The following is a 27920-nucleotide window of genomic DNA, read 5'->3' on the forward strand; positions in this document are numbered from 1 at the left end:
AGGAGACCCACGAGGGGGACGTCAAGGAGGTTCTGCAGCGACTGCAGGAGCATCGGCTGTACGCAAAGCTGGAGAAGTGCCAGTTCGACAGGAAGGAGGTGGATTTCCTGGGCTACAAGCTGTCGGACAAGGGGCTCGCCATGGACAGCGCCAAGGTTCGCGCGGTGTTGGATTGGAAGAGCCCGCGCAATCGGAAGGAGGTCCAGCGGTTTGTGGGGTTCGCCAACTTTTACCGCAAATTCATCAAGGGGTTCGCGATGCAGACAGCGGCCATTACCGACACGCTCAGCTCCAAGAAGAAGAAGTTCATCTGGACGGAGCAAGCGGAGCAGTCCTTCCAGAACCTCAAGCGTCTCTTCTCGTCCGAAGGGCAGCTACTGCATGTGAATCCCAGCAAACCGCTGAGGGTTGAGACGGACGCCTCAGACAGAGCCGTGGGCGCCGTACTGTTGCAGGAGGACCCGCATGGGGACTGGAGACCGTGTGCCTTCTACTCTAGGAAGCTCAGCAAGTCAGAGCAGAACTACACCATCTGGGACAGGGAGTTGCTGGCCATTCATGCAGCATTCAAGGCGTGGCGGCACTTCCTCATCGGGGCCAAACACACTGTGCAGGTTCGCACGGATCATAAGAACTTGGAGTACTGGCGCACGGCAAGGTTCCTGAACCAGCGGCACATCAGATGGGCGGAGTTCTTTGCGGATTTCGACTTCAGGATAGAATACATCCCAGGCGACAACAACATCATGGCAGATGCACTGTCCAGAAAGCCGCAATACCTCGAAGAAGCGGCGCCAGCAGCGGCCAAGCACATTTTCGCCCAGAAAGCGTGGGCGTGCGCTTCCGCAACCGTGGACCTGGAAGCGGTCCGTCGAGCACTGCAGGAGGACTCCTTCGCTCTAGCCAAGATGGAGGAGGTGCGCAAGGGCACGGTGAAAAACGACGAGTTCCAAATAAGGGACGGATTGCTCATCCGCAGAGGAGCACTCTATGTACCGGGAGATGAGCTCCGCGCGAAAGTACTGCAGCAGTTGCACGACGCGCCAACCGCCGGGCACTTCGGCAAGGAGAAGACGGCGGAACTCGTTGCCAGAGATTTCTGGTGGCCCAAGATGAGGGGGGAAGTCGCGGAGTACGTCTCGAGGTGCGACACTTGCCAAAGGGCCAAGTCAGTGCACAAACCTCCGGCAGGACTGCTCGAACCGCTGCAGACCCCGAGCGAACCGTGGGAGAGGCTGGCACTGGACTTTGTCACGGATTTACCCAGCTCGAGGGGTAAAACGGCAGTGCTAGTGGTGGTGGACATGTTCACTAAAATGGCCCACTTCATTCCGTGCGCGAAGGTGGCCACGGCAGAACAGACCGCCTAACTGTTCATAGACCACGTCTTCAGGGTGCACGGACTGCCACGGTCTATCTTGTCCGACAGGGGGCGCCAGTTCATTTCGAGCTTCTGGCAGAAGCTGATGGGTTTCCTGAACGTCAAGATCAACCTAGCGTCGGCGAGACACCCGCAGACCAACGGACAAGCGGAGCGCGTCAACGCCATCATGCAGCAGTACCTGAGATGCTATGCAAATCAACAGCCGACGACATGGGTGGACTACCTGCCACTCGCTGAGTTCGCTTACAACAACACGAAGCACGTGTCCACAGGGGTGACGCCGTTCTTCGCCAACAACGGGAGGCATCCCAGAACCTTCCCGGGATTAGAGAAACTGGGGGAGGGGGAGCCACAGGCAGCGGAAGTCTTGGCGGCGGAATTGCAGGAAGTCCACGATCAGCTTAGGAGGCAATTAGAGCTTGCAAAGCACGCATACAAACTGCAGGCTGACAAGCACAGGAGGGTTGGTGAAGACATACAGGTGGGAGACTGGGTGTGGTTAGCGGCCCACGCAGTGCCGACCAGATCTTTAGCTAAGAAGAAACTCGGACATAAGCAGCTAGGACCTTACCTAGTTGAGGCACAGATCAATCCGGTGGCCTTCCGGTTGACACTTCCGGAGGGATCCAGAATGCACCCAGTGTTCCATAGGTCGGTGCTCACGCCCTACAAAGCACCTCACCGATTTCAGGCGCAGGGCACGGCACCAGACCCGTATAGGGAGGCCCCCCCAAGGAGGGAGTCGCCAAGAAGAGAACCCATCAACCAGGTCACAGAGATTTTGGACTCGAGATGGGGGGAGGAGGGAGTAGAATATTTTCTCGCAAGGGAAGGTACCCCGGCCAGCGCCAACAGTTGGGTGCCGGACTATGCCCTGGACGAGCCTCTCCTCAAAGAGGAGTTTCATGCCTTGTTCCCACACAGGCCCATGCCAGCCGAGTATTTCGACGACTGGCTTTTCACACCCACGCTTTCTACCAGCACGTTCCAGGGATTCACATCGGACGAAGAACCAGCATTAGAAACACGTTCACCGGAGGGCTCGCCCTCGGGGTTTGCCTCAGACCGCTCGTTTTGGTGGGACAATCGAGGAGAGGAGAGGTGGCTGAGGGGCCCTTGGCAGGGAACGGACCCAGAGGGGAACGAGGGTGAGAGGGACATGGACGTGATGGGGGAGGACGTTGGGTTCGAGCATGGCGGCACGGAGATGGAAGCAGAGGAGAACGAGGTCGGCGAAGACATGGAGGACGAGCCGGATTTCTCTAACTGGATGCACGCCACGGGGGACGAACTGTATCCACCATTCACCCCCACAACGACGGAGCACCCAGCACCCCCGCCGGAGGAAGGGGAGGGGGGAAGGGGGGGCTTCGAGGGGGGGATGGATGTCAGGGGTTCAGGAGCAGAGTCACAGGAGAGGGAAGAAACGGAGAGCGAGGGGGAGGAGTCGGAAGGAAATGTCAGCGGCGACAGTAGTCCGAGGTCTCTGAGTCTCTCCAGTGACTCGGAGGATTCACAGAAAGGGGCCCCCATGGTCAGGGCAAGGGGGACACCTCGGGAAGAGGGGGCCAGAGGGGACTCAGAGAGTAACAGCTGGAAATCCGGACCAGCTTCCCCCCCAGAGTGCAGTAGGGGGGAGGAGTCCAAGGCATCGGGATCAGGGAGCGCGCAGGCAGAGGGAGAGCGTGAAGCAGGAGTGGCCACACCCTCGTCAGGGAGCGAGGAAGCGGTCATCCGGAAAGTAAAACGCGCGCGCGCGCCAAGTTCAAATGTACAGGAGGGCGGCAAGGTGGGCAGCCCGGGTAAGGAGCCAGGTCCTAAAGCCCGCCGAAGAGAGGGGGAGGAGTCAGAGGGGTCCAGCTCTGCGTCAGAAGAGTCCAGGAGGGAAGAGACCCCGGGGGGTAGTAAGACCCAGAGGAAGAGAGAGAGAAGGAGGAGGTGGAGTAAGATTAGAGTTTTAAGCTGGTGCACAGGGGGCGGAGATCCAGATAGAGCTTCGCCGGTCTAAAGCTCAGACGTAGAGCTGGGACGCTGAGATTTGTAAATGGAGACTATTCTTCAATAAAGACTTTGATACTGTACTACCGGCTAGCGTTGGTCCTTGGTGAGCTGGGACCCGGAGCCAGCTCTGACAGTAATTTTATAATGCTTCTGTAAATAGTCTTTAAATTTCCTCCAGTCTTCCTTCACCATCTCTTCTCCCTGGTCTCTGATTCTGCCGGTCATTTCTGCAAGTTCCATATAGTCGATGAGCTTCATTTGCCATTCTTCCAGCGTGGGTAGATCTTGCGTCTTCCAATATTGCGCGATGAGTATTCTTGCTGCTGTTGTAGCGTACATAAAAAAAGTTCTATCCTTCACTTGAACCTGTTGGTTTACCATACCCAGGAGAAAGGCTTCTGGGGTCTTTCTAAATGTGTATTTAAATATTTTTTTCAATTCATTATAAATCATTTCCCAGAAAACCTTAATCCTTGGGCACGTCCACCAAAGGTGAAAAAAGGTACCTTCTGCTTCTTTACATTTCCAGCATTTGTTATCAGGCATATGATACATTTTTGCAAGCTTGACTGGTGTCATGTACCACCTATATATCATTTTCATTATGTTCTCTCTTAAGGCATTACATGCCGTAAACTTTATTCCAGTGGTCCACAACCTTTCCCAGTCAGCAAACATTATGTTATGGCCAACGTCTTGAGCCCATTTAATCATAGCCGATTTCACTTCCTCATCCTGTGTGTTCCATTTCAGCAGCAAATTATACATTCTAGACAATATTTTTGTTTTAGGTTCTAATAGTTCTGTTTCCAATTTTGATTTTTCCACCTGGAAGCCAATTTTTCTGTCCATTTTAAATACCTCCATTATTTGATAATAATGAAGCCAATCTCGGACTTTACTTTTTAGTTTATCAAAACTCTGCAGTTTCAGTTTGTCACCATCCTGTTCTAAAATCTCCCAATACTTCGGCCAATTTGCCTCCATATTGAGTCTCTTTACTGCCTTAGCTTCCATTGAAGACAACCACCTTGGAGTTTTGTTTTCCAAAAGATCTTTATATCTAATCCAGACATTGAACAGTGCTTTTCTGACAATGTGAATTTTGAACATTCTATGCACTTTAACTTTGTCATACCATAGATATGCATGCCAACCAAATGCATTATTGAACCCTTCTAAATCCAATATATCTGTGTTTTCAAGAAGTAGCCATTCCTTCAACCAGCAGAAAGCTGCTGCTTCATAATAGAGTTTTAGGTCTGGCAGGGCAAAGCCCCCTCTTTCTTTAACGTCTGTTAATATTTTAAATTTTATCCTTGGCTTTTTGCCCTGCCAGACAAATTTAGATAGATCTTTTTGCCACTTCTTGAAACAGTCAGTTTTATCAATAATCTGCAGTGTCTGAAACAAAAACAGCATTCTTGGCAATACATTCATCTTAATTACAGCAATGCGCCCCAGTAGTGAGAGTTTCAAGCTAGACCACGTATCTAGATCCTTTTTTATCTCCGTCCAGCACTTCTCATAGTTGTCTTTAAATAAGTTCCCATTTTTTGCTGTCATATTTATTCCCAAATATTTAACTTTCTTCACTACTGTTAAACCTGTTTCTTTCTGAAACCTTTCATTTTCAATTTCTGTCAGATTTTTTGTCAAAACCTTAGTTTTTGTTTTGTTTAATTTAAAGCCTGCCAATTGGCCAAATTCTTGGATCAATTCTAAAGCTTTTTTTCCACTAGATTCTGGCTCCTGCAACGTCAAAACCAGGTCATCTGCAAAAGCTCTTAATTTATATTGTTTAGCTCCGACCTGTATCCCTTTGACCAATTGGTCCTTTCTAATCGTATTCAGCAACACCTCCAGGACCGATATAAAAAGTAGTGGGGAAATTGGGCACCCTTGTCGTGTTCCTTTTTCTATTCTGAACTCTTCTGTCAAAACATTATTTACTATTAATTTAGCTTTTTGTTCAGAATAGATTGCCCCTATACCATTTTCAAATTCTTGGCCTACCCCCATGCCTTGGAGATTCTTCTTCATAAAACTCCAAGAGATATTGTCAAAGGCTTTCTCCGCATCCACAAATATCAGCGCCGCTTTTGTATTTATATTTTCCTGTAAAAGTTCCAAAATATCAATTATATTTCTTACGTTCTCTGATAGATGTCTTCCTGGGAGAAAGCCTGCTTGATCTTTATGAATCTCCTCTGTTAGTACCTTCTTCAATCTTCTCGCCAAGATATCCGCAAATATTTTGTAATCCACATTTAACAATGATATAGGCCGGTAATTCCTAAGTTGATGTTTTTCAACGTCTGTCTTTGGTATAAGAGTCACAAAAGCTTCTTTCCACGATTCTGGAGCCTTTTTCCCCTGAAGTATTTCATTACATATTTCCTTTAGGGGTTGAGTTAGCCAGTCTTTCAATGATTTATAATATCTTGCAGTCAGCCCATCAGGTCCCGGAGCTTTGCCTAGTTGCATATTTTGGATGGCACTCTCTATCTCTTGTTCTGTTATCCTACTGCTCAGTTTAAGTTTGTTTTCTTGCGATATTTTTGGTAGCCCATTCACTTTCAAAAATTCTTCTATCTCTGTTTCTTTCTGTGGTTGTTGAGAGTAGAGCTTTTTAAAATATTTTTGAAAAGCACTCCTGATCTCGTTGGGATATTGCAACATTCTTCCTTCAACCTCCACACTTGTAATAGTGTTCATTTTTTGTCTCTTCTTTATTTGCCATGCCAATAACTTTCCACACTTATTTGCCGAATCAAATGTTCTTTGTCTCATCTGTTTAATTTTCCATTCAATCTCTTGGTTTATTAGTTGCATGTATTGTGCTTGATACAACTTTATCTCTCTTAATATTTCCTGTGATTTTGGGTTTGTTCTCAATCTCTTTTCACCTTCCTTGATCTTATCCAAAATCTTTTCTCTTTTTTCCTGTTGTAATCTTCTCTTGAGTGCATTTTGTTGGATCAAAAAACCTCTCATAACAGCCTTACTTGCGTCCCATATAATTCTTTTCTCCACCGTAGTGTTCAAATTTATTTCAAAATAATCTTTCAGAGTTTTCTGGGCTTTCTTCACAAATTCCGCATCTCTAAAAAGAGAGTCATTCATCCTCCATCTGAAGGATCCAGTTGGTTGTAAGTTCATTACCATCTTAATAGCGTTATGGTCGGAGCAAGTCTTTGGGCAGATTTCCACCTTATTTATCTTTGGGGCCAGTTCTCTAGTGGTCCAAATTTGGTCAATTCTAGTCCAAGTCTTTTGGGCTTCAGAAAAGAAGGTTCCCTCTCTTTCCAGGGGATGTTTTGTTCTCCAAATGTCAATCAAATCCAAGTTATCAGTCATTTCAAAAAAGGTTTTCGGTAGTCTCCCATCTTTGGTAACTACCTGTCTTTGTGCCTTATCCATATTCGTTGAGACTACTCCGTTCATATCTCCCATTAGAATCACATTGTACTCCATATAATCCAACAATGTCTCATGCAGTCTTTTAAAAAATTCTGATTTTCCTTCATTGGGCGCGTATACGCCCACCATCAAATATTTCTGTCCATGATACTGTATTTCAATAGCCAAGTATCTTCCTTGCTCATCTTTAAAGACAAATTTTGGCGCCAGGCCTTCTTTAGCATAAATTACAACTCCTCTTTTTTTAACTTTGTCCGATGAGATAAATTCTTGTCCCAACTTTTTGTTAATTAAAATTTTTCTGTGAAGCCTGGTCACATGTGTTTCTTGCAAGCAAATCAAATCCACATGTTCTTTTTTTAATATGTGAAAAATGGATTTCCTCCTCCGAGAAATGTTCAAACCATTACAATTCCAACTCAAAAGCTGCAGAGACATGTTGTATTATTGTTATTCTGTTCCTCCCGTTGCTTCTGATAACTTGTCTTCTTCTGCTCCTGGTGGAGTCTTTCCATCCAAATTTAGATTTAGATTCAATATTGCCTCTGCTGTCTTCTTCCTTCTTTCCTCTAGTAGGTCTGCTGTCCCTTTCTGTAGGTCCTCCCCGCAGGCCTCCAAAAAACTGTCTCTGTCTTCCACTGACTTTATTTTAATCTTTCGTCCTTTGAAACTAAAGGAGAGTCCTTCTGGGAATTCCCACCTGAAGATGATATTATTTCTTCTCAGCAAGGTCACCAAGTCTTTATATCTGGCTCTGAGATCGAGCAAAAGTTTGGGGATGTCTTTAAAAATTTCAGCTCTCGATTGAGAGATTTCCAAAGGTTTGTGAAAATGCAGACCTAGGATCTTATCCCTCTCCTCCTTGGATCTTAATGTGATCAGACAATCTCTGGTTTTAATCTTTTTACTTGCTCTTCCCAGTCGGAAGGCACTCAAAATTTTTATTTCTTCCTTTTCTGGATCTAATTCCCAAAATTTCACAAACTCTTGTGACAGGTAGTCCCGCAGGCTCTCCTTCTCAATTTCAGGCAGACCTCTAATCCTGAGATTTGCCTCTCGTTCTTTCAAGTCCAATAGAGAAAACTTAACCTTATAGTCCTCCAGCTGTCTGGTCATCGATGGTAATTTCTCCTCCGTGGCAGCTGCGACCTGTCGAGCTTCTTCTGCAATCTTTCGCGTTTTATCGGAGTCGCCCAATAATTTCTCTATTGCAGCTGTATTTTGCCGGATGCTCAGCGTATTTTGATCTATTTTTGAAGATGCATCTGCAATCCCTCTGTTCGTTTCTAACACCTGATTTTTGATTTCTGCAATCTCCTTCTTCGTCCCTGACACCTCAGCTGTAAGTTTATCAATGGCCCCTTGTAGTTTTGAAAAGCCAGAACTTATCAGTTCATCTGTACTAGACATTCCTTTCCCTTTCTGCTGTAAGGCAATGCCTCCTGTAGGGTCTAGAGAGCCTCTTCTTCCTGGAAGAAAGGATTTGCCCGATCTTGTTGTCTTTTCCTGATAACTCTGGTAACTCTCTTTCTCAGCCATAAGCCAAGCTTTCCCACGGTCAGACTGCAGCTGCAGCTAGGCTTGTGGCACAAACAGACAGTCCGATAAGAAATTGCAGTAAGATATTACAGTGGAAAATTACCAATAGACTTGTAACGATGTCAGTGCCCACTAGGGGGACTCTAAGATTCCACGATCAGAAGAAACAAAATGTCCTTTGGTTTACAGTCAAGACCGAATTGTATCATCAATCCTTTTGGCGACAGTTTTATGGTTCTAACACCTTTATAACAGTTTTATAGCACCTTTAACTCTCATTAGTCAAGCGCCGTCCACTATCCCCTTTATGAGGCTAGTATCTTCAAATTCGACAGCTCAGGACCTGGGAGTCAGAGCGATGTTTTTGTTACCGCAGCCTCTTTCTCCGGGGGATTTAGTCTTTCCCAAAATACTCCCCCTCCTTCCAGTTCTTGGGAGGGGGGTTGCAATCCTTTCTATGGCTTCAGAATAGCTTTTTCAATCTCTTATTTTAGAATGTTAAAAGCATAGTCTTTACTTTCTACTATATACAAAGCGGAAGGCTGACTTCCTGTTTAGACCTTCCCGCCTCTGTTCCGATCATTCTTAAAGAAATTTAAAGTCCCGATTCTTTTCCAATTCAGGTTTTCCAAATTAAAGTCCTTCAAATTTACTGTAGTTTACTCACGATTATTCTGTTTTGTAATCCAAATTGTAACAAGAAGAGGTCGAACGCTTTTCTGATTGGCAGTGCGACGTCGCTCTGAGAAGGTAGCGATAGCCTCACAGCACCACGCCGGCCCCCCCTCCGTTCCCCGGGGCTATTTACGACCCGGAGACGATCTGGAGCTGCGCTTTCGGTGCCCGCTGAGTCCCACGGCCGTAGGCTTTCCCCGCCTGCGGTTTTATGGAGTTTCTGCGTCGTCGAAGCAGTAAAACCCCGTCCTTCTCAGAGCTCTTCCTCTGAGACATCAGAGGAAAGCAGCCATCTTCAGATCGCGTTCAGACCCGGAAGTCGTCCTTTGCACAACATATCAAGGGTGAGGTAAGGGTACCACACAGAGGCCCAAACAAACATGGGCCTCACTTGTGCTGTCTTCCCCCAACCCTTACTATGGCTATCCCATCTCTGTTTAAAAAACCTCCCATGAAGGAGAATGCACCATCTTCTGAGGGAGTCGGTTCTAGTGTGCAAGCATAAGCTAGCACACCAGAGCATGCTAAAACAACAACAACAACAAATCCTGGTTGACATGCTTGCATCCCGCTCACGGTACATGGAAAACAGACAAGATGGTAGATGATTTACCTTGAACAGTGTCGCTTTCTCTGGGATTATCCCTCGGATTTTCACCTGAGGTTCCAGGGGCAGGGGAATGGGCTCAAAATCTGATAGGGTCATCTTCTCGTTGTCTGCCAGGAGTGCCTGCAACCTCTCGTTCTAAAAGCAGAGCAGGGCAGGGGGAAGGAAGAGACAACATGACTTACTGAACCACGTGCTAATGCCAACCACTCCAAAACCGAAAACATTCACTAGGAGCTGTTAGAATTCCTGCTCCATGATTGCAGTCATGGGATTTTTGTCTATCACATGACGGTGTATGTTTTGACTCCACAAAGTGGGAAGTGACGGAGACAGGATGTTTGTGTTACTGTGTTCCGTGAACTGGGACTATTGTCCTTTGTTCTTTTTCTCTTTGCTGTCTGATGCTAGAGAGAGACGGAGCCATGTTGCAGTGCTCCGTGTGTTTTTATACATAAATAAAGTAGATTAGCCAAAATGCTGAGTTGCTAAGGTCTGTCACGCAAGTTGTGCAAACTCTGCGGATTCCTAAGTGTGCCGGTGTCGGTTGGCATCGGTCGCTGTGATGTTCAAAACAAAGCTTTTGAAGCTCCCGAACGATCGACCAGGAGGGAGGGAACATGCCAGTCGGACATGTGTCTCTGCCAGGGTCCTACTCGAGTGTAGGACGAGCTCCTGACAGGAGCTGCAGCATGTAGGCTAACTCGTGAATGGAGAAAGGGAGCCAACTGCAAAGTAGCTTGTTCATCAATGGGCAAACTCACAAAGACAGAAAGAGAGAGAAATCGATGTAAGTAGGTTCAAACATGCCTGCTAACGGTTTGTCCATCGCATGTTGTTGTTGTTTATTTGACAAAGTAATCATCATACATAAATAAGAATAAAAATGTGCACCCATTACTGAGACCATTCCATTGTAACTATCCAAATTTGAACACCTCTTGCGATGGTTTGACCCCTTTCTGTTTTAACAGTAGAAATTCTACAAACACCCTCAATATCTCCTCAGAACCATTTCTCCTGCATATTTCCTGTCTTACCTTAACGGCACATGTTAATTTATCATTAATAGCTATATACCACACTTCTCTATACCACTGATCTATTATTTTATATTCTGCTTGCCCTTTCCACTTCCTAGCTGTCATAATTCGTGCAGCTGTCAATTGAGTGATTGACGTGGCCTTTCATTAAACATTCTCCACAAAGCAGCTGGAAATCGACACGTACATGCACACAAACACACGCACCCAAAAATTCAGCACTGGGTGCAAAATTGTAGCTTCTTGAAGAAGAAAGATTAAGCAGGTTTCTAGTCCTTATCGCTACAAATACATGTGGGCAATGACTATTATTTCCAATAAAGATTTTTTTGTTGTTGTTAGCATTTATGTCATTCTTACTGTTTACTGGCGGAGAAGGAAGGCTATGCTAAAAATCAGAATTCAGATCAGTTGCTCCAAGGCTGGGGAAGGTGCAAAGTTCCTCACCCTGGGTATTTGGTGCGGTCATGTGGCAGCACAAATAAAATGTAGAAATTAACAGCAATGGAAACGTAATAAACAGCCGTGTGAATGTAGTCTATGGCTCTGAGTTCCAAACTGTACATTCTGTTACAAGGAACTCTCATTAAAAGAGGAACACAAGTATGGACAAAATGGCTTTTTTGGAGGGGATGAGGGAATACAGATATATATATGTATATAAGTAAAAAAAAGGTAAAGGACCCCTGACAGTTAAGTCCAGTTGCAGACGATTCTGGGGTTGCGGCGCTGTCAGGGAACTCCAGGCAGCAAGGGAGGAGAGAATCAGGGGGTACAGAGAGAGGTCTCCACTAATCAGCAGTGAGTCCTCAGAGGACAGAGAAGAGAGCAGTGAGTCTGGGGAGGAAGGGGTGCTTCAGAGAGAGGGGGATCCACGTCACAGGGAAAGACGGAAGGGGCTGGGCCGTTGGCTCTGTTGGTCTCGCGGGAGAGGGAAAAGAGAAAGTAGTTAGAGCAACACCTCGTGAGAGACGGGTCGCTTTGTTTATGCTGGATGTAATCTTGTCGGAAAGCAATAAAGAAAGGAATTTATGGCGACTGGCCTCGAGTGAGTCTCTGCTAAGTGCAGTCACAGAGGGAGGAGGCACGCGTCACAGGCGCTCATCTCGCTTTACAGGCCGAGGGAGACGGTGTCATGCGGCCAGCATGACTAAGCCGCTTCTGGCGAAACCAGAGCAGCGCATAGAAATGCCGTTTACCTTCCTGCCGGAGCGGTACCTATTTATCTACTTGAACATTTTTGGCATGCTTTCGAGCTGCTAGGTTGGCAGGAGCTGGGATGAAGCAATATCTATCTATCTATCTATCTATCTATCTATCTATCCGCATGTATATCTGTATGTATCCCTATACAATTCTGCCATTTTACCTTTTTTTTACGATTGCCACTTTCACGCTGCACTGCTTTCATGAGATGAACGAGCCGATCTACAAACGTCTGCTGGGCCGCCAGCAAAGACCGCATCACCCTGACAGACTTATCACCCTGCGTTAAATTAGAAGGGGAGAAAAAGAAGGAGAAGGAGAAAAGAATTAGTTCTCTATGCTGTAATTATTTTGCCTTGAGTGGAGCTCTTGGCAATCACGGCTCTCGGAGCGAGCGGATAATAAACACCGACGTTCACTCAAAAAAAAGGAAGTTTCTCCCGGGCAATCCCACCCCCTCCCCAGCCCTCCATAAAATGCAATCAAAGTTCTCTGTAGCAGGTAGTTGGTTCCCTGACCTTTCAGGGCTTTTTTGTTTTGTTTTTTTGTACAACTGCGCCAACAACAATCATTCTGGAGGTGAGGACTTATGTGACACAAGTCAATTTATACAGCAGGGAGGGAGGAGAGACCCCCAGAGCCCCGATGAATGAGAACTCCAAACAAGCACAAGGCTCTTTTCAGGGATGACGATGATGATGATGATGATGATGTTTAGTATTAGTGTACCACCTTTCAACCGAAGACCGTAGGGTGGTTCAGAACACAAAAATACAAAATGAGAACTGTACTTTCAGTTTACTTTTAAAGAGTGCCATTCACGGAATTTCTAATTGCCCGAATGGCTTCCCAGGAGGACTTCCTGGTCCTGAATGGGGTAACCGTACCCCTAAAGGACCAGGTGTGCAGCCTGGGAGTCCATTTGGACTCACAGCTGTCTATGGAGGCGCAGGTCAATTCTGTGTCCAGGGCAGCTGTCTACCAGCTCCATCTGGTATGCAGGCTGAGACCCTATCTGCCTGCAGACTGTCTTGCCAGAGTGGTGCACGCTCTGGTTATCTCCCGCTTGGACTACTGCAATGCGCTCTACATGGGGCTACCTTTGAAGGTGACTCGGAAACTACAAACTAATCCAGAATGCAGCAGCTAGACTGGTGACTGGGAGCAGCCGCCAAGACCACATAACACTGGTCCTGAAAGACCTACATTGGCTCCCAGTACGTTTCCGGACACAATTCAAAGTGTTGGTGCTGACCTTTAATGCCCTAAACAGCACCGGTCCAGTATACCTGAAGGAGCGTCTCCACCCCCATTGTTCAGCCCAGAAACTGAGGTCCAGGGCTAAGGGCCTTCTGGCAGTTCCCTCACTGAGAGAAGCGAAGTTACAGTGAACCAGACAGAGGGCCTTCTCGGTAGTGGCACCCGCCCTGTGGAATGCCCTCCCTTCAGATGTCAAAGAAAAACAACAACTATCGGACTTTTAGAAGACATCTGAAGGCAGCCCTGTTTAGGGAAGCTTTTAATATTTCATGAATTATAGTATTTTAATATTTTCCTGGGAGCCGCCTAGAGTGGCTGGGGAAACCCAGATGGATGGGTGGGGCATAAATAATAAATAAATAATAATAATTATCTTCTCTAGGACATTTAAAGCACCAATCCAGCCTTGGGTGCCTGTTATTTCTGGGCGTCCAAATGCAAAGTCTTACAGCATCATGTTGTTGTTTTTCCTCAGAAAGCTATTATCAGTCTTGTTCTCTGGTTTCGGCTCCGAGAACATAAAACACAAATTACTCGCACAGCGTCATCACTACAGATTTCTTCCCCAGGCGAAGAACAGTGCTTTTCTTAACCTGTGCAACAGCCTGCTATTCTTAAAATATTGTGCAGCCGAATAAATAATATAGAAAGGCATTTAATGTTTCCAAGGAAAGCATGGAGCAAAATGACTTCTTGTCCCAAATGGGGAATTTGCCTTGGATGACCCCTGTGGTTGAAAGCAAGTATGATGTTTATCACAATGCACTTTGTTTGCTGAAGTATTAAGAATCAGAGAAGGGGGAAAAGGAGGGGGGGGGGAGAGAGAATTTAACCCAGGGTTGTGGCAGGTGTTTTACAGAACCAGATGGGCATAAATAAACCAAAATATTTATTTCTATACTTTAATAACAGTGCTTCCAACTGTTAGCTTAGAAGCTTTTCCTTTTCCTTCTTCGCAGTTAACATAATAGAGAGTGTCAAATGTTTGGTCTAATGAGTAAAAGAGAGAGAGGAGAACTTCTCTCTATCCACTTTCTCCGGGAATAATTTTATACACTTGTATCATGTCCAGGGCCGGTTTTAGGTTTTATGAGGCCCTAAACTACTTGATATGTCCAGCTGTTTTTTGTCAACAACAAATTGTCTCAGTTTTTGTGTTGCATATATGCCATATGGTAATTTATGAACCTAATAGTGATATTTTAGGGAGCAGGCTAGCAGGCGGGGCCCATTACTTACATCATAAGGTAAAGGGACCCCTGACCATTAGGTCCAGTCGTGGCCGACTCTGGGGTTGCGGCGCTCATCTCGCTTTATTGGCTGAGGGAGCTGGCGTACAGCTTCCGAGTCATGTGGCCAGCATGACTAAGCCGCTTCTGGCGAACCAGAGCAGCGCACGGAAACGCTGTTTACCTTCCCCCCGGAGCGGTACCTATTTATCTACTTGCACTTTGACGTGCTTTCAAACTGCTATGTTGGCAGGAGCAGGGACCGAGCAACGGGAGCTCACCCCGTTGCGGGGATTCGAACCGCCGACCTTCTGATCGGCAAGTCCTAGACTCTGTGGTTTAACCCACAGCGCCAGCCTACAAAACACTGCTGCTGTAGGTAGGTTTTATTTTATTTATTTTTTATCTTATATTTTGGAAATGTACATCCAGTTTTTTCCCCTTTAATTTTTTGGGGGGGCCCTAAGAGTGTGGGGCCCTAAGCTATAGCTACGTAAATCCAGCACTGATCGTGTCCTTACTTTCCCACCCTTTCTCTACATGAACATAAGGCCCAAATGTGGTAATGTGGACTCATACGGACGTTAATCCACCCCCCTGGCCTTTGGGGTTGCCTGTTTTATTGTGAGGTGTGCATGCAACCTTTACAATTATGCTCCAATACCCACTAGCCTCCGCACGACACAAAACGGTCAACTTCACCTTTAGCAGAGCTTGGCTGAACCTCCTCATGACGTTCAAGTACATCTCATGAGTTCTGGGGTCTCTTTGCTGGGTGTCCTGGTCTTCACACTCCACAATCACGTACCTTGCATGGAAGACGAGAATGAGTCAGTGCTTAGACTAAAAAGAACACCTTTTTGCCCTGGGCTTTTAATGTGTGAGATATAGATATCTATGGGGCCATCTAGGAGTCTTGGGTGACCACAAACTTGACATGAGCCAACAGTGTGACGCGGCAGCTAAAAAAGCCAATGCAATTCTGGGCTGCATCAATAGGAGTATAGCATCTAGATCAAGGGAAGTAATAGTGCCACTGTATTCTGCTCTGGTCAGACCTCACCTGGAGTACTGTGTCCAGTTCTGGGCACCACAGTTCAAGAAGGACACTGACAAACTGGAACGTGTCCAGAGGAGGGCAACCAAAACGGTCAAAGGCCTGGAAACAATGCCTTATGAGGAACGGCTAAGGGAGCTGGGCATGTTTAGCCTGGAGAAGAGGAGGTTAAGGGGTGATATGATAGCCATGTTCAAATATATAAAAGGATGTCACATAGAGGAGGGAGAAAGGTTGTTTTCTGCTGCTCCAGAGAAGCGGACACAGAGCAATGGATCCAAACTACAAGAAAGAAGATTCCACCTAAACATTAGAAAGAACTTCCTGACAGTAAGAGCTGTTCGACAGTGGAATTTGCTGCCAAGGAGTGTGGTGGAGTCTCCTTCTTTGGAGGTATTTAAGCAAAGGCTTGACAACCATATGTCAAGAGTGCTCTGATTGTGTTTCCTGCTTGGCAGGGGGTTGGACTCAATGGCCCTTGTGGTCTCTTCCAACTCTATGATTCTATGATTCTATGATCTGCACGGTATATCTGAAGCAGTCATGGCTTGTCATGAAGATACCTGGGCAAAGGGTGCTGAGAGTGGTTTAGAAGCCCCGTCCCCAGAACAGGCTCCAATAAGTTTTGGAAATGTAAAGAAAAGTAGGGCACTTATTTTTCCATATGTGGTGGAACTGTAAATAATTAAAAATTATTGGGAAATGATTTATAATGAAATGAAAAGAATGTTTAAGATAAAGCCACTTCCACCCTACGGAGGACGTGGAGTTGCGGGCTTCACGGCCCCTCCACATGCGCGGCGAGTGGAGGCCAGCCTCCGCGTGATTGGAGGGATTCCAATTGGCCAGTTCAGGGGACGTGGCCGTGGACTTCCCTCTTTGCCATGAACCAGGTATTCCTGTTTTTCCCACCCTCCCGCCTATAATGTTTTCGTTCTTTGATCTTGCTATGGACCTAGGTTGGTCGCCGTTGAGGGGCCTGGTAGGAATTTTCCCACTTGGCAAATTGGCATCAGCCACTTGGTTTTTGCCTACCTCGTAACAAATGGTCACAACTTTCTGGGTATTGGCAGTTAGGCATTGGTATTGCTCTGTAGATGGAAGAGGGGAGGTAGTGCCATCACCTGCCCCACATATTGAAGGGTAGTCCAGTAAAGTATTCTGGGGGACATGGCCCTGTCCAAAGCCTAGGGAGGTGAGGGCCTAAGGCATGCCCCCCCTATCGGTGACCCCGGGGGAGTTCCTAGTTGATGTGCATCAGCAGGACTCCCCCTACTGGTGATTAACCCTTCTTGGTCTTCAAGACGATGGGCTGAAGCTGGATAGAGTCAGTTAGGACCAATGCCTAAGCCAATACCACTCATCACCTGAAACCAATAAAGTTGTGGTGTGGCCTTTTTTAGCCTATTAACCTTAATAATTGTGTCATGTATCATTATTTCCACGGGGGGGGGGGGGGGGGGACTTGCCACGCAACCTTTGTTAAAAGACCAGAAGCTTTTTCTTTTTACTAGGCATTATAGCTCAAGACTTGCCAAAAGAGAAGAAGAAACTTTTCATATACGCCACAACAGCAGCTAGGATATTGCTAGCCCCAAAATGGAAAAATGACGAGATACCAATGAAAGAAGAATGGCAAGAAAAACTGATGGAATATGCTGAAATGGCGAAGCTAACTGAAGAGACAAGGACAATAGAGACTTTTAAAAAGACTGGGAACCATTTGTGTTGAATCTACAGAAGCCTTGTTAAGAAATGGACTCCCTAGCAGGGTTTGAGTAAACACTTACAATTTACAAAATAAAAATAGAAACTACAAACATGGTGTTAGAATGATAAGAACATAATAATTTTTAAATTAGAGAATACAATGTTAAGGCATAACAAAACAGGCAGGAGAAGTCAATATGTAAAGTTGAGGGAAGTTGCGGTGTGTGGGGGGGAATTTGGTTTTTTTCTTTGTATTTGATATATTACTGTGATGAAGATAAAAATGTAAAATTCAATAAAAAAGAGAGAAAGGGAGATGGAGAGAGAGAGAGATGGAGAGAGAGAGATGGAGAGAGAGAGATGGAGTTACAAAGACTGTCTCAAGGCAAATCTAAAAAAATGTAGTATAAACACTGACAACTGGGGAACATTGGCCTGTGAGCGCTCCAGCCTTCACGAAAGGTGCCATGGGCTTTGAAGACACTCAAACACAGGACGAAAGGGAGAAATGAGCTAAGAGGAAGGCACACTTGGTAAACCCTCACCATGATCAACTCCCACTCAGAAACCTAACCTATGTCTTCACTGTGGAAGGACGTGTGGATCCAGAATTGGCCTCGACAGTCACTTACGGACTCACTTTTAAAACCGCGTTTATGGAAGACAATCTTCCTCGGCTACGAGTGATCGCCAAAGAAGATACTGTTTTAGATGGGGCCTCAGTGTATCTCCAGACTGAACTCCTCTCTCTCCAGAGCCTTTCAAAATAAGGCTTTTTGTGTCTCTGACTCCTTTCGCCCTTCTCTGTATCCCAGCCACAGATTACAAATCAAACTCCAGGTTTTCATCAAGGGTTAGTACATCCAAACACCCCTTTGATTATTTCCAACTCCTGCTGAGGCTGGTCGGGCAAAACACACCATTGATCAGCAGACGCGAGGATTTATAGCTAAGTCTGCCAGAACTGTAGCTGTTGACATTCAGATTTTGGCACTGAGAAATGGAGGAGTCTGGATAGAGGAAAGTGTGTATTTGTGGGGTGGGGGAAGTATAATAATAAACTGGCCAATTCTGTCACCGATAAAGGAAGAAGAAAGCGTTTGGGGTAGGGAGCCATGAATATGGGGGATGGAAAGCCCCTGTTTATAGACTGATATCTCCACACAAGAACCAACGCTTTAAAAAAATAAAAAATACAGCATTAGGTACATTGTGGAATGACACCTTCTTTTGACTAAGACTCTCCTCCTGCGAGAGAGGGGAGTGGTTGTGGTCGGGAGCCGGACTCCGCCTCAAGCAGGGGGCGTTAGCCCCCTGCCTCCCACTCACCTGGCTGGTGCCCATGCCCACGGGCAGGCACCCAACCAGGTGCCTGCGAGGGGGCATGTTTAGCAGCCTAAATTGCTGCAGCAACAGCCTTCTGGCCTCACTTTTTGTCGTCCCATCGCGAGTCATCAGCTAGGAGTCATCACAGTCATCACAGGGAAGAGCCACGAGGTTTGGAGTTGGAGGGGTCTGTGTGTGTGGAGGCTGCCTGGTTCCTGGCTTGCCTCGTGTCCTTGTGTTTTCATTCCATTACGCGGGGATCGGGTCCTCGAACCACAACTATGCATTCAATGGACCACAACTGGGATTGTTCCTGTTATATTTTCCCTTTGTTGTGACGGCCCTGTACTCTGACTTGGTGTTTTATTATATATTTTTTTTATTTGTTGGTTCAACCCAGTCAGATCGGTGGGGTACAAGTAATTTTTAAAACCATCAACATTACTGGTATTATCCACCCCACACTCTAATTCATTTGTAACTGAAAATCAATAAACCACATTTTTTAAAAAGTGGTCAGAAATCTTTCCTGGGGCCAGACTGAGCACCCAGACCAAGTCTGAGGGAGAAACAGAAGGTCTATAGCACCTTTCTGACCACCTCAAAAGGTTGGTGTTTAGGGAATTCAGAAGTAGCAAAACTATTGTCAGGGAACTGCCATCAGCTCAGAGGCGAGAGGTGGAAGGACAGTTGGGTTACAGGGAGCCTCCAAAGATCGTGAGAAGCAGCAGTTCCTCCACGGAGGAGGGAAGCCACGCCTCTAGTGGGGAAGAGATGCAGGGCTCGGAGGATGCAAGGGAGACCCAGAGCACCGTGCATGAGCAAAGCGCGGGGGGGGGGGGGGGGAGGCAGGTCCCCCTTTAGCCACAACCTCTCGGTTTACGCGTAGAGAGGGGAGGTGTAGGATGGGGGTCAAGAGACTACTCTGCTGGGGAAAGTTTAAGGACCGCCTACTCTCAGATTCTGCTAGCGACTGAGCAAGACATGAAATTGAGATGCTCTGCACTGTGAATGTTTTTGCACCGATAATAAAGCCTTTAAAAAGACCCGTGGGAGTCTTGCCTGTTTGCTCTTAAGCAATCACGCCGGCAGGCATAACAACTATGGTATAAGAAACATGATCCAAACACTCAGTTTTCCTGAGGTCGAGAGGTCTAGGTTTGGTCAATGTCTGGGCTGGGTGGGGGATAAGGGTGAGGAATACTAAGCAGGGGAGAAAACGGACAAGCTTTTGCTCTCCATCGTCTTGCTGGTAACACACTGCGTCCCACTTGCCGGGAAGCTAGAGCGGCAACTGTTTCTGGCGCACAAGGCATCAACCCCCTTTTCTGCACTTACCAATACAAGTAGTTTGCCAGCGTGGAATTCTTGCAGGCTCGTGAGATCAAGAACGTGCAAAGGTCTTGCTGAAAGTACAGGGAAACGTCGCTTAAAGGTTGTGAAAACGGAGAAGGACCTTTACGTTTTTGAAACACACAAACAGATCTTTGGGATATTTATGTGATGGATATGTGCCACTCTGCTTTCTCCTAGGTAGAGAAAGCTGGAGGGGGAAAAGTCACACACACACACAGGTCAGGTTCAAACATAACACCGGTCACAGTTTGGCACTAAAGAAAGCAATGTTGTGCTCAAACTCCCTGGATAAGGGATACCTATTGCCTTATACGCTATACTGCAAACTGTATGAAACACCTAGGAAAAATATTTAGAGAGAAAGTTAGCAGTGGTAGCTCAACAATAGGGATAGGATTAAATATCTGCTGTCTGGTTCGGACAGGTTTGCGATGTCTAATATTCAGAGTGCAGGTTGCTCAACTTAGGTTTCCCTTGTTATTTAAGAAGAAGAAGAGTTTGGATTTGATATCCCGCCTTTCACTCCTCTTCAGGAGTCTCAAAGCGGCTAACATTCTCCTTTCCCTTCCTTCACTCTATGAGGTGAGTGGGGCTGAGAGACTTCAAGGAAGTGTGACTGGCCCAAGGTCACCCAGCAGCTGCATGTGGAGGAGCGGAGACGCGAACCTGGTTCCCCAGATTATGAGACTACCGCTCTTAAGCACTACACCACACTGGCTCTCAAGATTCTGGTTTTTTATGCATGTTTTCTCTATTGCATAGGTCAACAGAATTTTCCCTCCCTCTCCGCACCTGCCCTCTAAATCTCTTCTATGGCTTTCCCCAGCCTTTGGGGGCAGATTTGGGGTACATGGGGAGAGGAGAGGGCAGGGAACTTCCGTCACAGAAATGGAAATCCTTGCAACTAGTAGAACTACTTTGTTGGAGATTGCCCTCTGAAACCCACAGTGGGCCACAGTATAATTCAGGTGGGGTTGAGGCCAATGTAGCTCACAAGAGGCTGATCTGAGAGATCGTGGTTGAGCTCAGAATTGAAAACCGGAACCTCCCCAGCTCCAATAGAGCCCATTCTCTTAAAACATAAGGGTTCCTGTCAGTATTTTACTCACCTCAAGGTTTTCGCTGTCAGCAGGCTCCTTTGATTTTGCTGCAGAAGGTGGGGACGAGATGAGAGGCAATGGGCTCGTGATGATCTGAGAGCTGAGAGGAGAATGGAAATACATGGATTTTAAGGACTCTTTCTCATGGGAGGCTGTCTTAACCCAAGGCAGAACCTTGAGTCCATGCTGTCGAGTATATTTTATTCTTCTTATTATTTTGGGGGGGAGAACCTCAGGTCCCAAGGGGCCACATGAGGATTCCCAGCCCCCTCTATCAGCCTCCTGGGAATCTTCTCAGGCTGAACATACTCCTCCTCAGTCACTCCTGGTCTCCCCAGGAAGACAGGATGCAAAACTATGCAGTCTAGAAAGTTGAATAGGCAAGACTCCCCACTCCCCTACGGACCTCCAGTCAGGTTAAGTCTCTCGCCTACCTGTCTATTTCTGCAGGATTCGCCCCAGACGTCGCCATGCTTTCCGTCATGGATCCCTGACTGTCTTTCTTTGTAGGTTCCAACCCATTCTTGATGTCGTCGAAGTTTTCATACTTCAAGGCCTGGACCAGCTGGAGCAGATACATCAGGAGATCCTGAATAAGGAAGAGGGCAACAGCTGTCTGTTAAGCTGCCGGGATCCCAGGATTTTTGGAAGCTAACCTATCTTGCTTCTTTCTCCGTGAGTTTAGGTACAAAGTGCTTGTGCAGTTGGGTTTCCCAATGGCGCCTTCGGTTGGCCACTGTGAGAACAGCATGCTGGCCTAGATGGGACGTTGGTGTGATCCAGCAGGGCCCCAAATGCTGTTGGACTACAACTCCCATCATTCCTGACCGCTATCCATGCTGATGGGAGCTGGTGTGAATTACAATTTGCATCATATGAAGGGAACCTTTTAAGCCACCCTTCCATTAGGCAACTACACCAACTACAATCAACTGCAACATCAAAACGATCAAACCCCATTGCATTCAGACATAAGGCTAGACTCTAAAACCAGCATTGGGCACACGGCCCAATCGTTGGACACATGACCCAACTGTCCTAACCCAACAGCTCACATTTTAATGTCTGAACGCCACTCTGAAGAAAAGTATGTCTTCAGAGCTCGTTCCACAGAAGGCATCAATGTAGCTCACCCTGGAACTAAATTCCATAAATATTGAAAATTAGGAAAGGGGGGGATGAAAGAGGATGGATGCAGTGAGGGAGATGAAAAAGGGAAGGAAGAGGGTGGGGGGGAAAGAGAGGGGGAAGGGAGAAAACACATACAGTCGTACCTTGGAAGTCAAACAGAATCCATTCTGGAAGTCCGCTCAACTTCCAAAATGTTCAAAAACCAAATCACAGCTTTTGATTGGCTGCAGGAAGCTCCTGCAATCTATCAGAAGCTGTGGAAGCCCCGTCAGACATTCGTCTTCCAAAAATAGTTTGCAAACCAGAACACCCACTTCTGGGTTTGCAGCATCTGGGAGCCAAAACTAAGCTGTTCGAAAACCAAGATGCGACTGTACTGGGATAGCTCAGTTGGTACAGCATGAGACTCTGACACTCAGGGTTGTGTGTTTGAGCCCCACGTTGAGTGAAAGATACCTGCATTGTAGGGGGTTGCACCCCCGCCCATCAGATGTCAAGGAGGTAAATAACTGCACAACTTTCAGCAGACATCTGAAGGCAGCGCTGTATAGGGAAGTTTTTAATGTCTGGTGTTTTATTACGTTCTTATAACTGTTGGTAAGCTGCCTGGAGTCAGATGGGCAAGGTACAAACAAACAAACAAAATGATCCTTGTGGTCCTTTCCAACTCTACGTTTCTATGATCCAGGTGTGGTACGCTGGTTTGACATCAACTGATAGGAAGTGCCTACAGAAGGTGGTGAATACAACACAAGATATTATGGGCTGTCCTGTGAATCCAGAGAGTGAGGGAAATTCTCAGAGATGATTCACACCCTGGCCAGCACTTTCTTGATCTCCTGCCCTCAGGCAGAAGATATAGAAGCATGATTAGTCGCACCAACAGGGTAAAGAATAGCTTCTATCCGTGGGCTGTTAGGCTGCTGAATGAAAAGATAACAACAGGGCAACTGACTTTCAGGTTTGGTGTGTGTGCGTCAGTAAAGGAGGGGAATTAAGAGAGCTGAGTGGGGGCTGCTCATGTAATCTCACTGTATACAAGTTGTACAAGTGACAATAAAGTATTTCAATTTCAAAAAGTATTTCATTTTCAATTTCAACTTCGATTCTACATGCCAACCTATGGAAAAAATCAGTCACACATGTCTGGTTGAATCTAACCAGGACAAGTGACAGCGGGGCATTCCCACACCTCGTCGTCTGCCTGCTGCAACCTAGCGACGGCGTAACGCCGGACTGTGGTGTTGGTGAAGTGCGAGGACAAGAGCTCCAGGGAGTCCTCCACGTCCATCGGCTTCCACTTCCCCAGGAGCTCCAGAGCCTGCTTCGCTTCCTGCGGGAGGTACCAGTTGACGCACTTCAAGAACTTTGTCAATGCCTGGAAGACAAAAGCTGCAATCACACAGGGCCGCCTTCCTCCTACTGAACTAGGCATTTCTAACTTCATCCCTGCCTTTAAAACAACAGCGGCAACACAGCAATGGCAACCATAAAGGCCCGTGAACAGGATCCAAATCACAGCAGGATCAAAGGCTTTTTTATTGGCTTAGCTGCAATCCCATGCAACTGCCCAAGAGTCGTTGTCGTTTTGTTTCTTTTCTTGTCTAGCTGCCCTTCTTTTTCCTCACTATGCTTTGAGGAGATTTCACCCCTCCCATATCCAAGAATCTGCTGATGTTCTCTGCTGATTCTTCAGGGGGGGGGGCGGTTTCTACTTTCTAATTATTCCATCCCAGCCTCACAACAAAGTGTCAGGGAGAGAGAGAGAGACTGAGTGTTAGAGAGAGATCGTGTGTATAGATAAGGTTGCTGCTAAGAGCAGCTGCAGACACTCAGTGCAATCCAGCATTTTCAGTTTAGACCTCATTTAGCTCTGTATATAATTGTGTATTATAATTGTAGATAGACTAAAGAAGATATTCTACAGAGCTGCTCTCCGAGTCGTTTATGCTCTGCTATACTCTGCTGTGCGACGACTGTCCTTCTTGTGGAAGTGAATCCGGTGCTCACAACTCTGAGTTGTGAGTCCACAGCACTTTGACCTGTTCCTGTGCAGAAGGTGGTCTCTGGAAGTGCTACCCAGCTTGCCTAGCCCTGTCGGGGCTGAGTGGATGAGTCCAGTTGATGACACAGGCTCAAGGGCGATGCTGACATGCTTCAACCTTCAATCCCGAGGTGGAAAGCCTACAGACTACAGGGGCCGTGGTAGGATATTCAGCCTTTCACATGGTTGCAGAATAGCAGAATGCACAGAACAACAGAATATTTAAAAATATTTCAAACTGCACACATCCACAGAGGGAGGAAGGAAGGCTTTTTAAAAACACCCATCCACACCCAGACACATGTATCCATGTTTTGATGCCTACAGCATTAAAACACACATATACCGTATTTTTTGCTCTATAAGATGCACCAGACCACAAGACGCACCTAGTTTTTGGAGGAGGAAAACAAGAAAAATAAATATTCTGAATCTCAAAAGCCAGAACAGCTAGAGGGATCGCTGCGCAGTGAAAGCAGCAATCCCTCTTGTTGTTCTGCCTTCTGGGATAGCTGCGCAGCCTGCATTCGCTCCATAAGACGCATACACATTTCCCCTTACTTTTTAGGAGGGAAAAAGTGAGTCTTATAGAGCAAAAAATATGGTAATTACAGTGGTACCTCTAGTTACGGACTCAATCCATTCCGGGGTGCCGTTCACACCCTGAAAAGTCCATACCTAGAGTACCGCTTCTGCGTTCACATGCGGCACGATACAGAGCTTCTGCACACGCGTTTGCAAGCTGAAAAGACACAACATGAACCCAATGCAACACAAGTTATGACTGTAATTATAAGAATATAAATTTAATTCGGGTACTTGCCTTTTCCTGATGAGTGAGATAATATCGGAATTTCCACACAAGGTCCTGCTCTTCGTAAGTCAGCTGCTTCGTTGGAGGATAGCTCACGATGATCTAAATAAAAAGGTACTTATGGGTTTCTTTTATTTGGACCAAAGGGGTGGGGTGTTGTGCATCTTAAGCACACAAACATCAAACCTCTAAAACAATACCTATTAATAACATGGAGGAGGTCAGAAGTGCCTCCTCATCTTCTGCCTCATTTGTATTTATTTATATACTGCTAATTCCTAAATAAAATATCAACACAGTGCACAAACCCATACAATAAAGAAAAATGAAAAATTAAAATCAGAAGCCAGTTTTTATTATTGTGGAAAGGTGTATTCTTAACTTGCCCATATAAGCCTGACAAAAAAAAAGAAAACTTGAGAACTTCACTTTCAGTTTACAGTGGCACCTTGGTTCTCAAACGCCTTGGTACTCAAACAACTTGGAACCCAAACACTGCAAACCCGGAAGGAAGTGTTCCAGTTTGCGAACGCTTTTCGGAAGCCGAACGTGCTCTGTTTTGAGTGTCAAGCTTCTGATTTGAGTGCCACACTTCCGTTTTAAGTGTTATGCTGAGGTCCGTCTGTTTTTGCTATTGATTTTGCATTTTTGTGGCTCTTTTTGTTGTTGTTTTTTTGTGTGACTGTGTAGAACCCAGTTGAGCTACGAATTAATTGATTCTGTGACTGCAGGACATTGTTTATTGCTTTCATTTTATGGATCCATGGTCTCGTTAGATAGTAAAATTCATGCTAAATTGCTGTTTTAGGGGTTGTTTCTATGGGAAAAGGTGCCTTGGTTTGGGAACACTTTGGTTTTGAAACGGACTTCCAAAACAGATTAAGTTTGAGAACCAAGGTACCATCATATAAGAACCTGGAACCTTCTGTTCTTCAGCCAAACAAAACCTGCATTGGCAGCTACTTCCTTCTGCTATTGGCTCTCTTTGCACCAATTAGCCCCACTTCTTATGAACACTTGATCTGGACATGTAGGAGAAGACTATCTTGAGCATTCTCCCTCCACCCCAACTGCTTTCAGGCTGCTCCTTAGTCCTATCACCAGGGGCTTATCTCAGGTGGCCCCTTGAAGCTGATACTTCAGTTCAATTGTATTCTACATCCAAATAAACTGAAGTCACAGCTCCAATATCTCTGATATCCAGGCTACCGAGACACCAGAGAAAAGCTGGTGCTGGATCTGCAATCAGCCGGCAAAATATGGTTGAAGAACAATGTGGTTTGACGCAATGATTGCAAACCATAGTTTGGGCTAACTTTGAAGTCAGAGCGAACAAACCATCGCTATGCCCTCTGGAGGCTAACCTTCTGCAGAAGTGCGGAGAGGCTGGGAAATGCAAACAGATAAGGTGCTCTAAACTACAGCTTGCCTATACTGTTTGGAAGTCTTAACCAAGGTTTAGGTTTGCAAGCTGTGGTCAGCGCTAGCCATAAATCAGTGTGTGGTGCCTGGTCAGTTTGAGAGGGTGAGGCTGAAAATCAGGGTACAGGTAGCACACACAATGTCTTGAGTTTGCATTTCAGGAGCTGCCGGTCAACAATACCCAACATCCGTTCACAGGTGTGGAGCAACATACGTTGAGCTGATCTCGGGTAGCAGCATTGGGCTTGAGATCGTGGTCAGAAGGTCCGCTTCTTAAACTCCGAGCAAGCTTGTGGTGTTTCCTCTCCACTAGGTTTTCCTTCAGTAAACAAAAGATGAAAAATACACTAAAATGTCACATATTAAAAACTTCCCTGAACAGGGCTGCCTTCAGATGTCTTCTGAATGTCAGGTAGTTGTTTATCGCTTTGACATCTGATGGGAGGGTGTTCCACAGGGCAGGCGCCACTACTGAGAAGGCCCTCTGCCTGGTTCCCTGTAACTTGGCCTCTCGCAGTGAGGGAACCGCCAGAAGGCCCTCGAAGCTGGACCTCAGTGTCCGGGCAGAACGATGGGGGTGGAGACGCTCCTTCAGGAATACTGGACCAAGGCCGTTTAGGGCTTTAAAGGTCAGCACCAACACTTTGAATTGTGCTCGGAAACGTACTGGGAGCCAATGTAGGTCTTTCAAGGCCGATGTTATATGGTCTCGGCGGCCGCTCCCAGTCACCAGTCTAGCTGCCGCATTCTGGATTAGTTGTAGTTTCCAGGTCACCTTCATAGGTAGCCCCACGTAGAGTGCATTGCAGTAGTCCAAGTGTTTGCATGACTTAAAAGCCACCTTTAGAAGATATCTGAAGACACCCCTGTACAGGGAAGTTTTTAAATGGTTTATTTTCTACTGTGTTTTTAATATTTTGTTGGGAGCCACCCAGAGTGGCTGGAGCAATCCAGTCAGATGGGTGCCATATAAATAAGAAGATTATGATTACTTATGGAAAACTGAGGCATCCTCATTTGTACATTAAGGTGCATGAATACACACCCTATTTCAGCATCCCCTTGCCGTTCCACGGACTACGTTGTGCAGAAAAGGACTCACCATAGACATCTGTGGATCTGGAACCTTGACGATCTCAGAGCTCGTTAAAATGGGCGATGACTCATCACCGTCCTAGATGACAAAGAGAAAGGAACATTAAATCTCTCAGCTGATAAAGATCAATACGGCTTGTCAAAGGGACTTAATGTGTCCCAGAGACAAGATTTGGAAACTCAGCTCTTAAGCCGCAGTACCTTGAAGAAAGCCACAGCATGGGTGGAAGTGAGGGGGAACATGGAAATCCGACCTTGGGGGGAAAGAGACAACACAACAAAGCAATGGAACGGAAACACATTTTGAAATACGCAATGGCTAGGATTTGTTTTCGAATAATATTTTAAGGTATCTCCCTTCCCTTCTGTTTTGAACACAAATCCCCAGCTCAGGCACATCTTATTGTGCATTCATGAGAATGCCATCAGAACTGACACCACACGTTCCCTCTCCACTTTCATGACACAGAGAGCAGGACTATAGCAGAGCATGCAGTC

The 27920-nt window shown here is 46.3% G+C and overlaps 1 protein-coding gene across 2 annotated transcripts in view; it reads right to left on the bottom strand.

Annotated features, from left to right (window-relative positions):
• Positions 1 to 27920, bottom strand: part of PIK3C3 (phosphatidylinositol 3-kinase catalytic subunit type 3) — a 127346-nt gene that overhangs the window by 73409 nt on the left and 26017 nt on the right. For both annotated transcript variants that reach the window (XM_083402763.1, XM_083402762.1), the window contains 10 exons: positions 27430 to 27501; positions 26542 to 26646; positions 24915 to 25007; positions 23240 to 23425; positions 21351 to 21505; positions 20926 to 21016; positions 19799 to 19866; positions 15070 to 15175; positions 12042 to 12158; positions 9636 to 9767 (listed from right to left, as the gene is read on the bottom strand). In XM_083402763.1, coding sequence (XP_083258889.1) covers positions 9636 to 9767; positions 12042 to 12158; positions 15070 to 15175; positions 19799 to 19866; positions 20926 to 21016; positions 21351 to 21505; positions 23240 to 23425; positions 24915 to 25007; positions 26542 to 26646; positions 27430 to 27501 — 1125 coding nt within the window. The remainder of the gene's footprint in view (positions 1 to 9635; positions 9768 to 12041; positions 12159 to 15069; positions 15176 to 19798; positions 19867 to 20925; positions 21017 to 21350; positions 21506 to 23239; positions 23426 to 24914; positions 25008 to 26541; positions 26647 to 27429; positions 27502 to 27920) is intronic.

Source organism: Podarcis tiliguerta (genome assembly GCF_965153285.1).
Source record: "Podarcis tiliguerta genome assembly, chromosome: 11".
Lineage (NCBI taxonomy): Eukaryota > Metazoa > Chordata > Lepidosauria > Squamata > Lacertidae > Podarcis > Podarcis tiliguerta.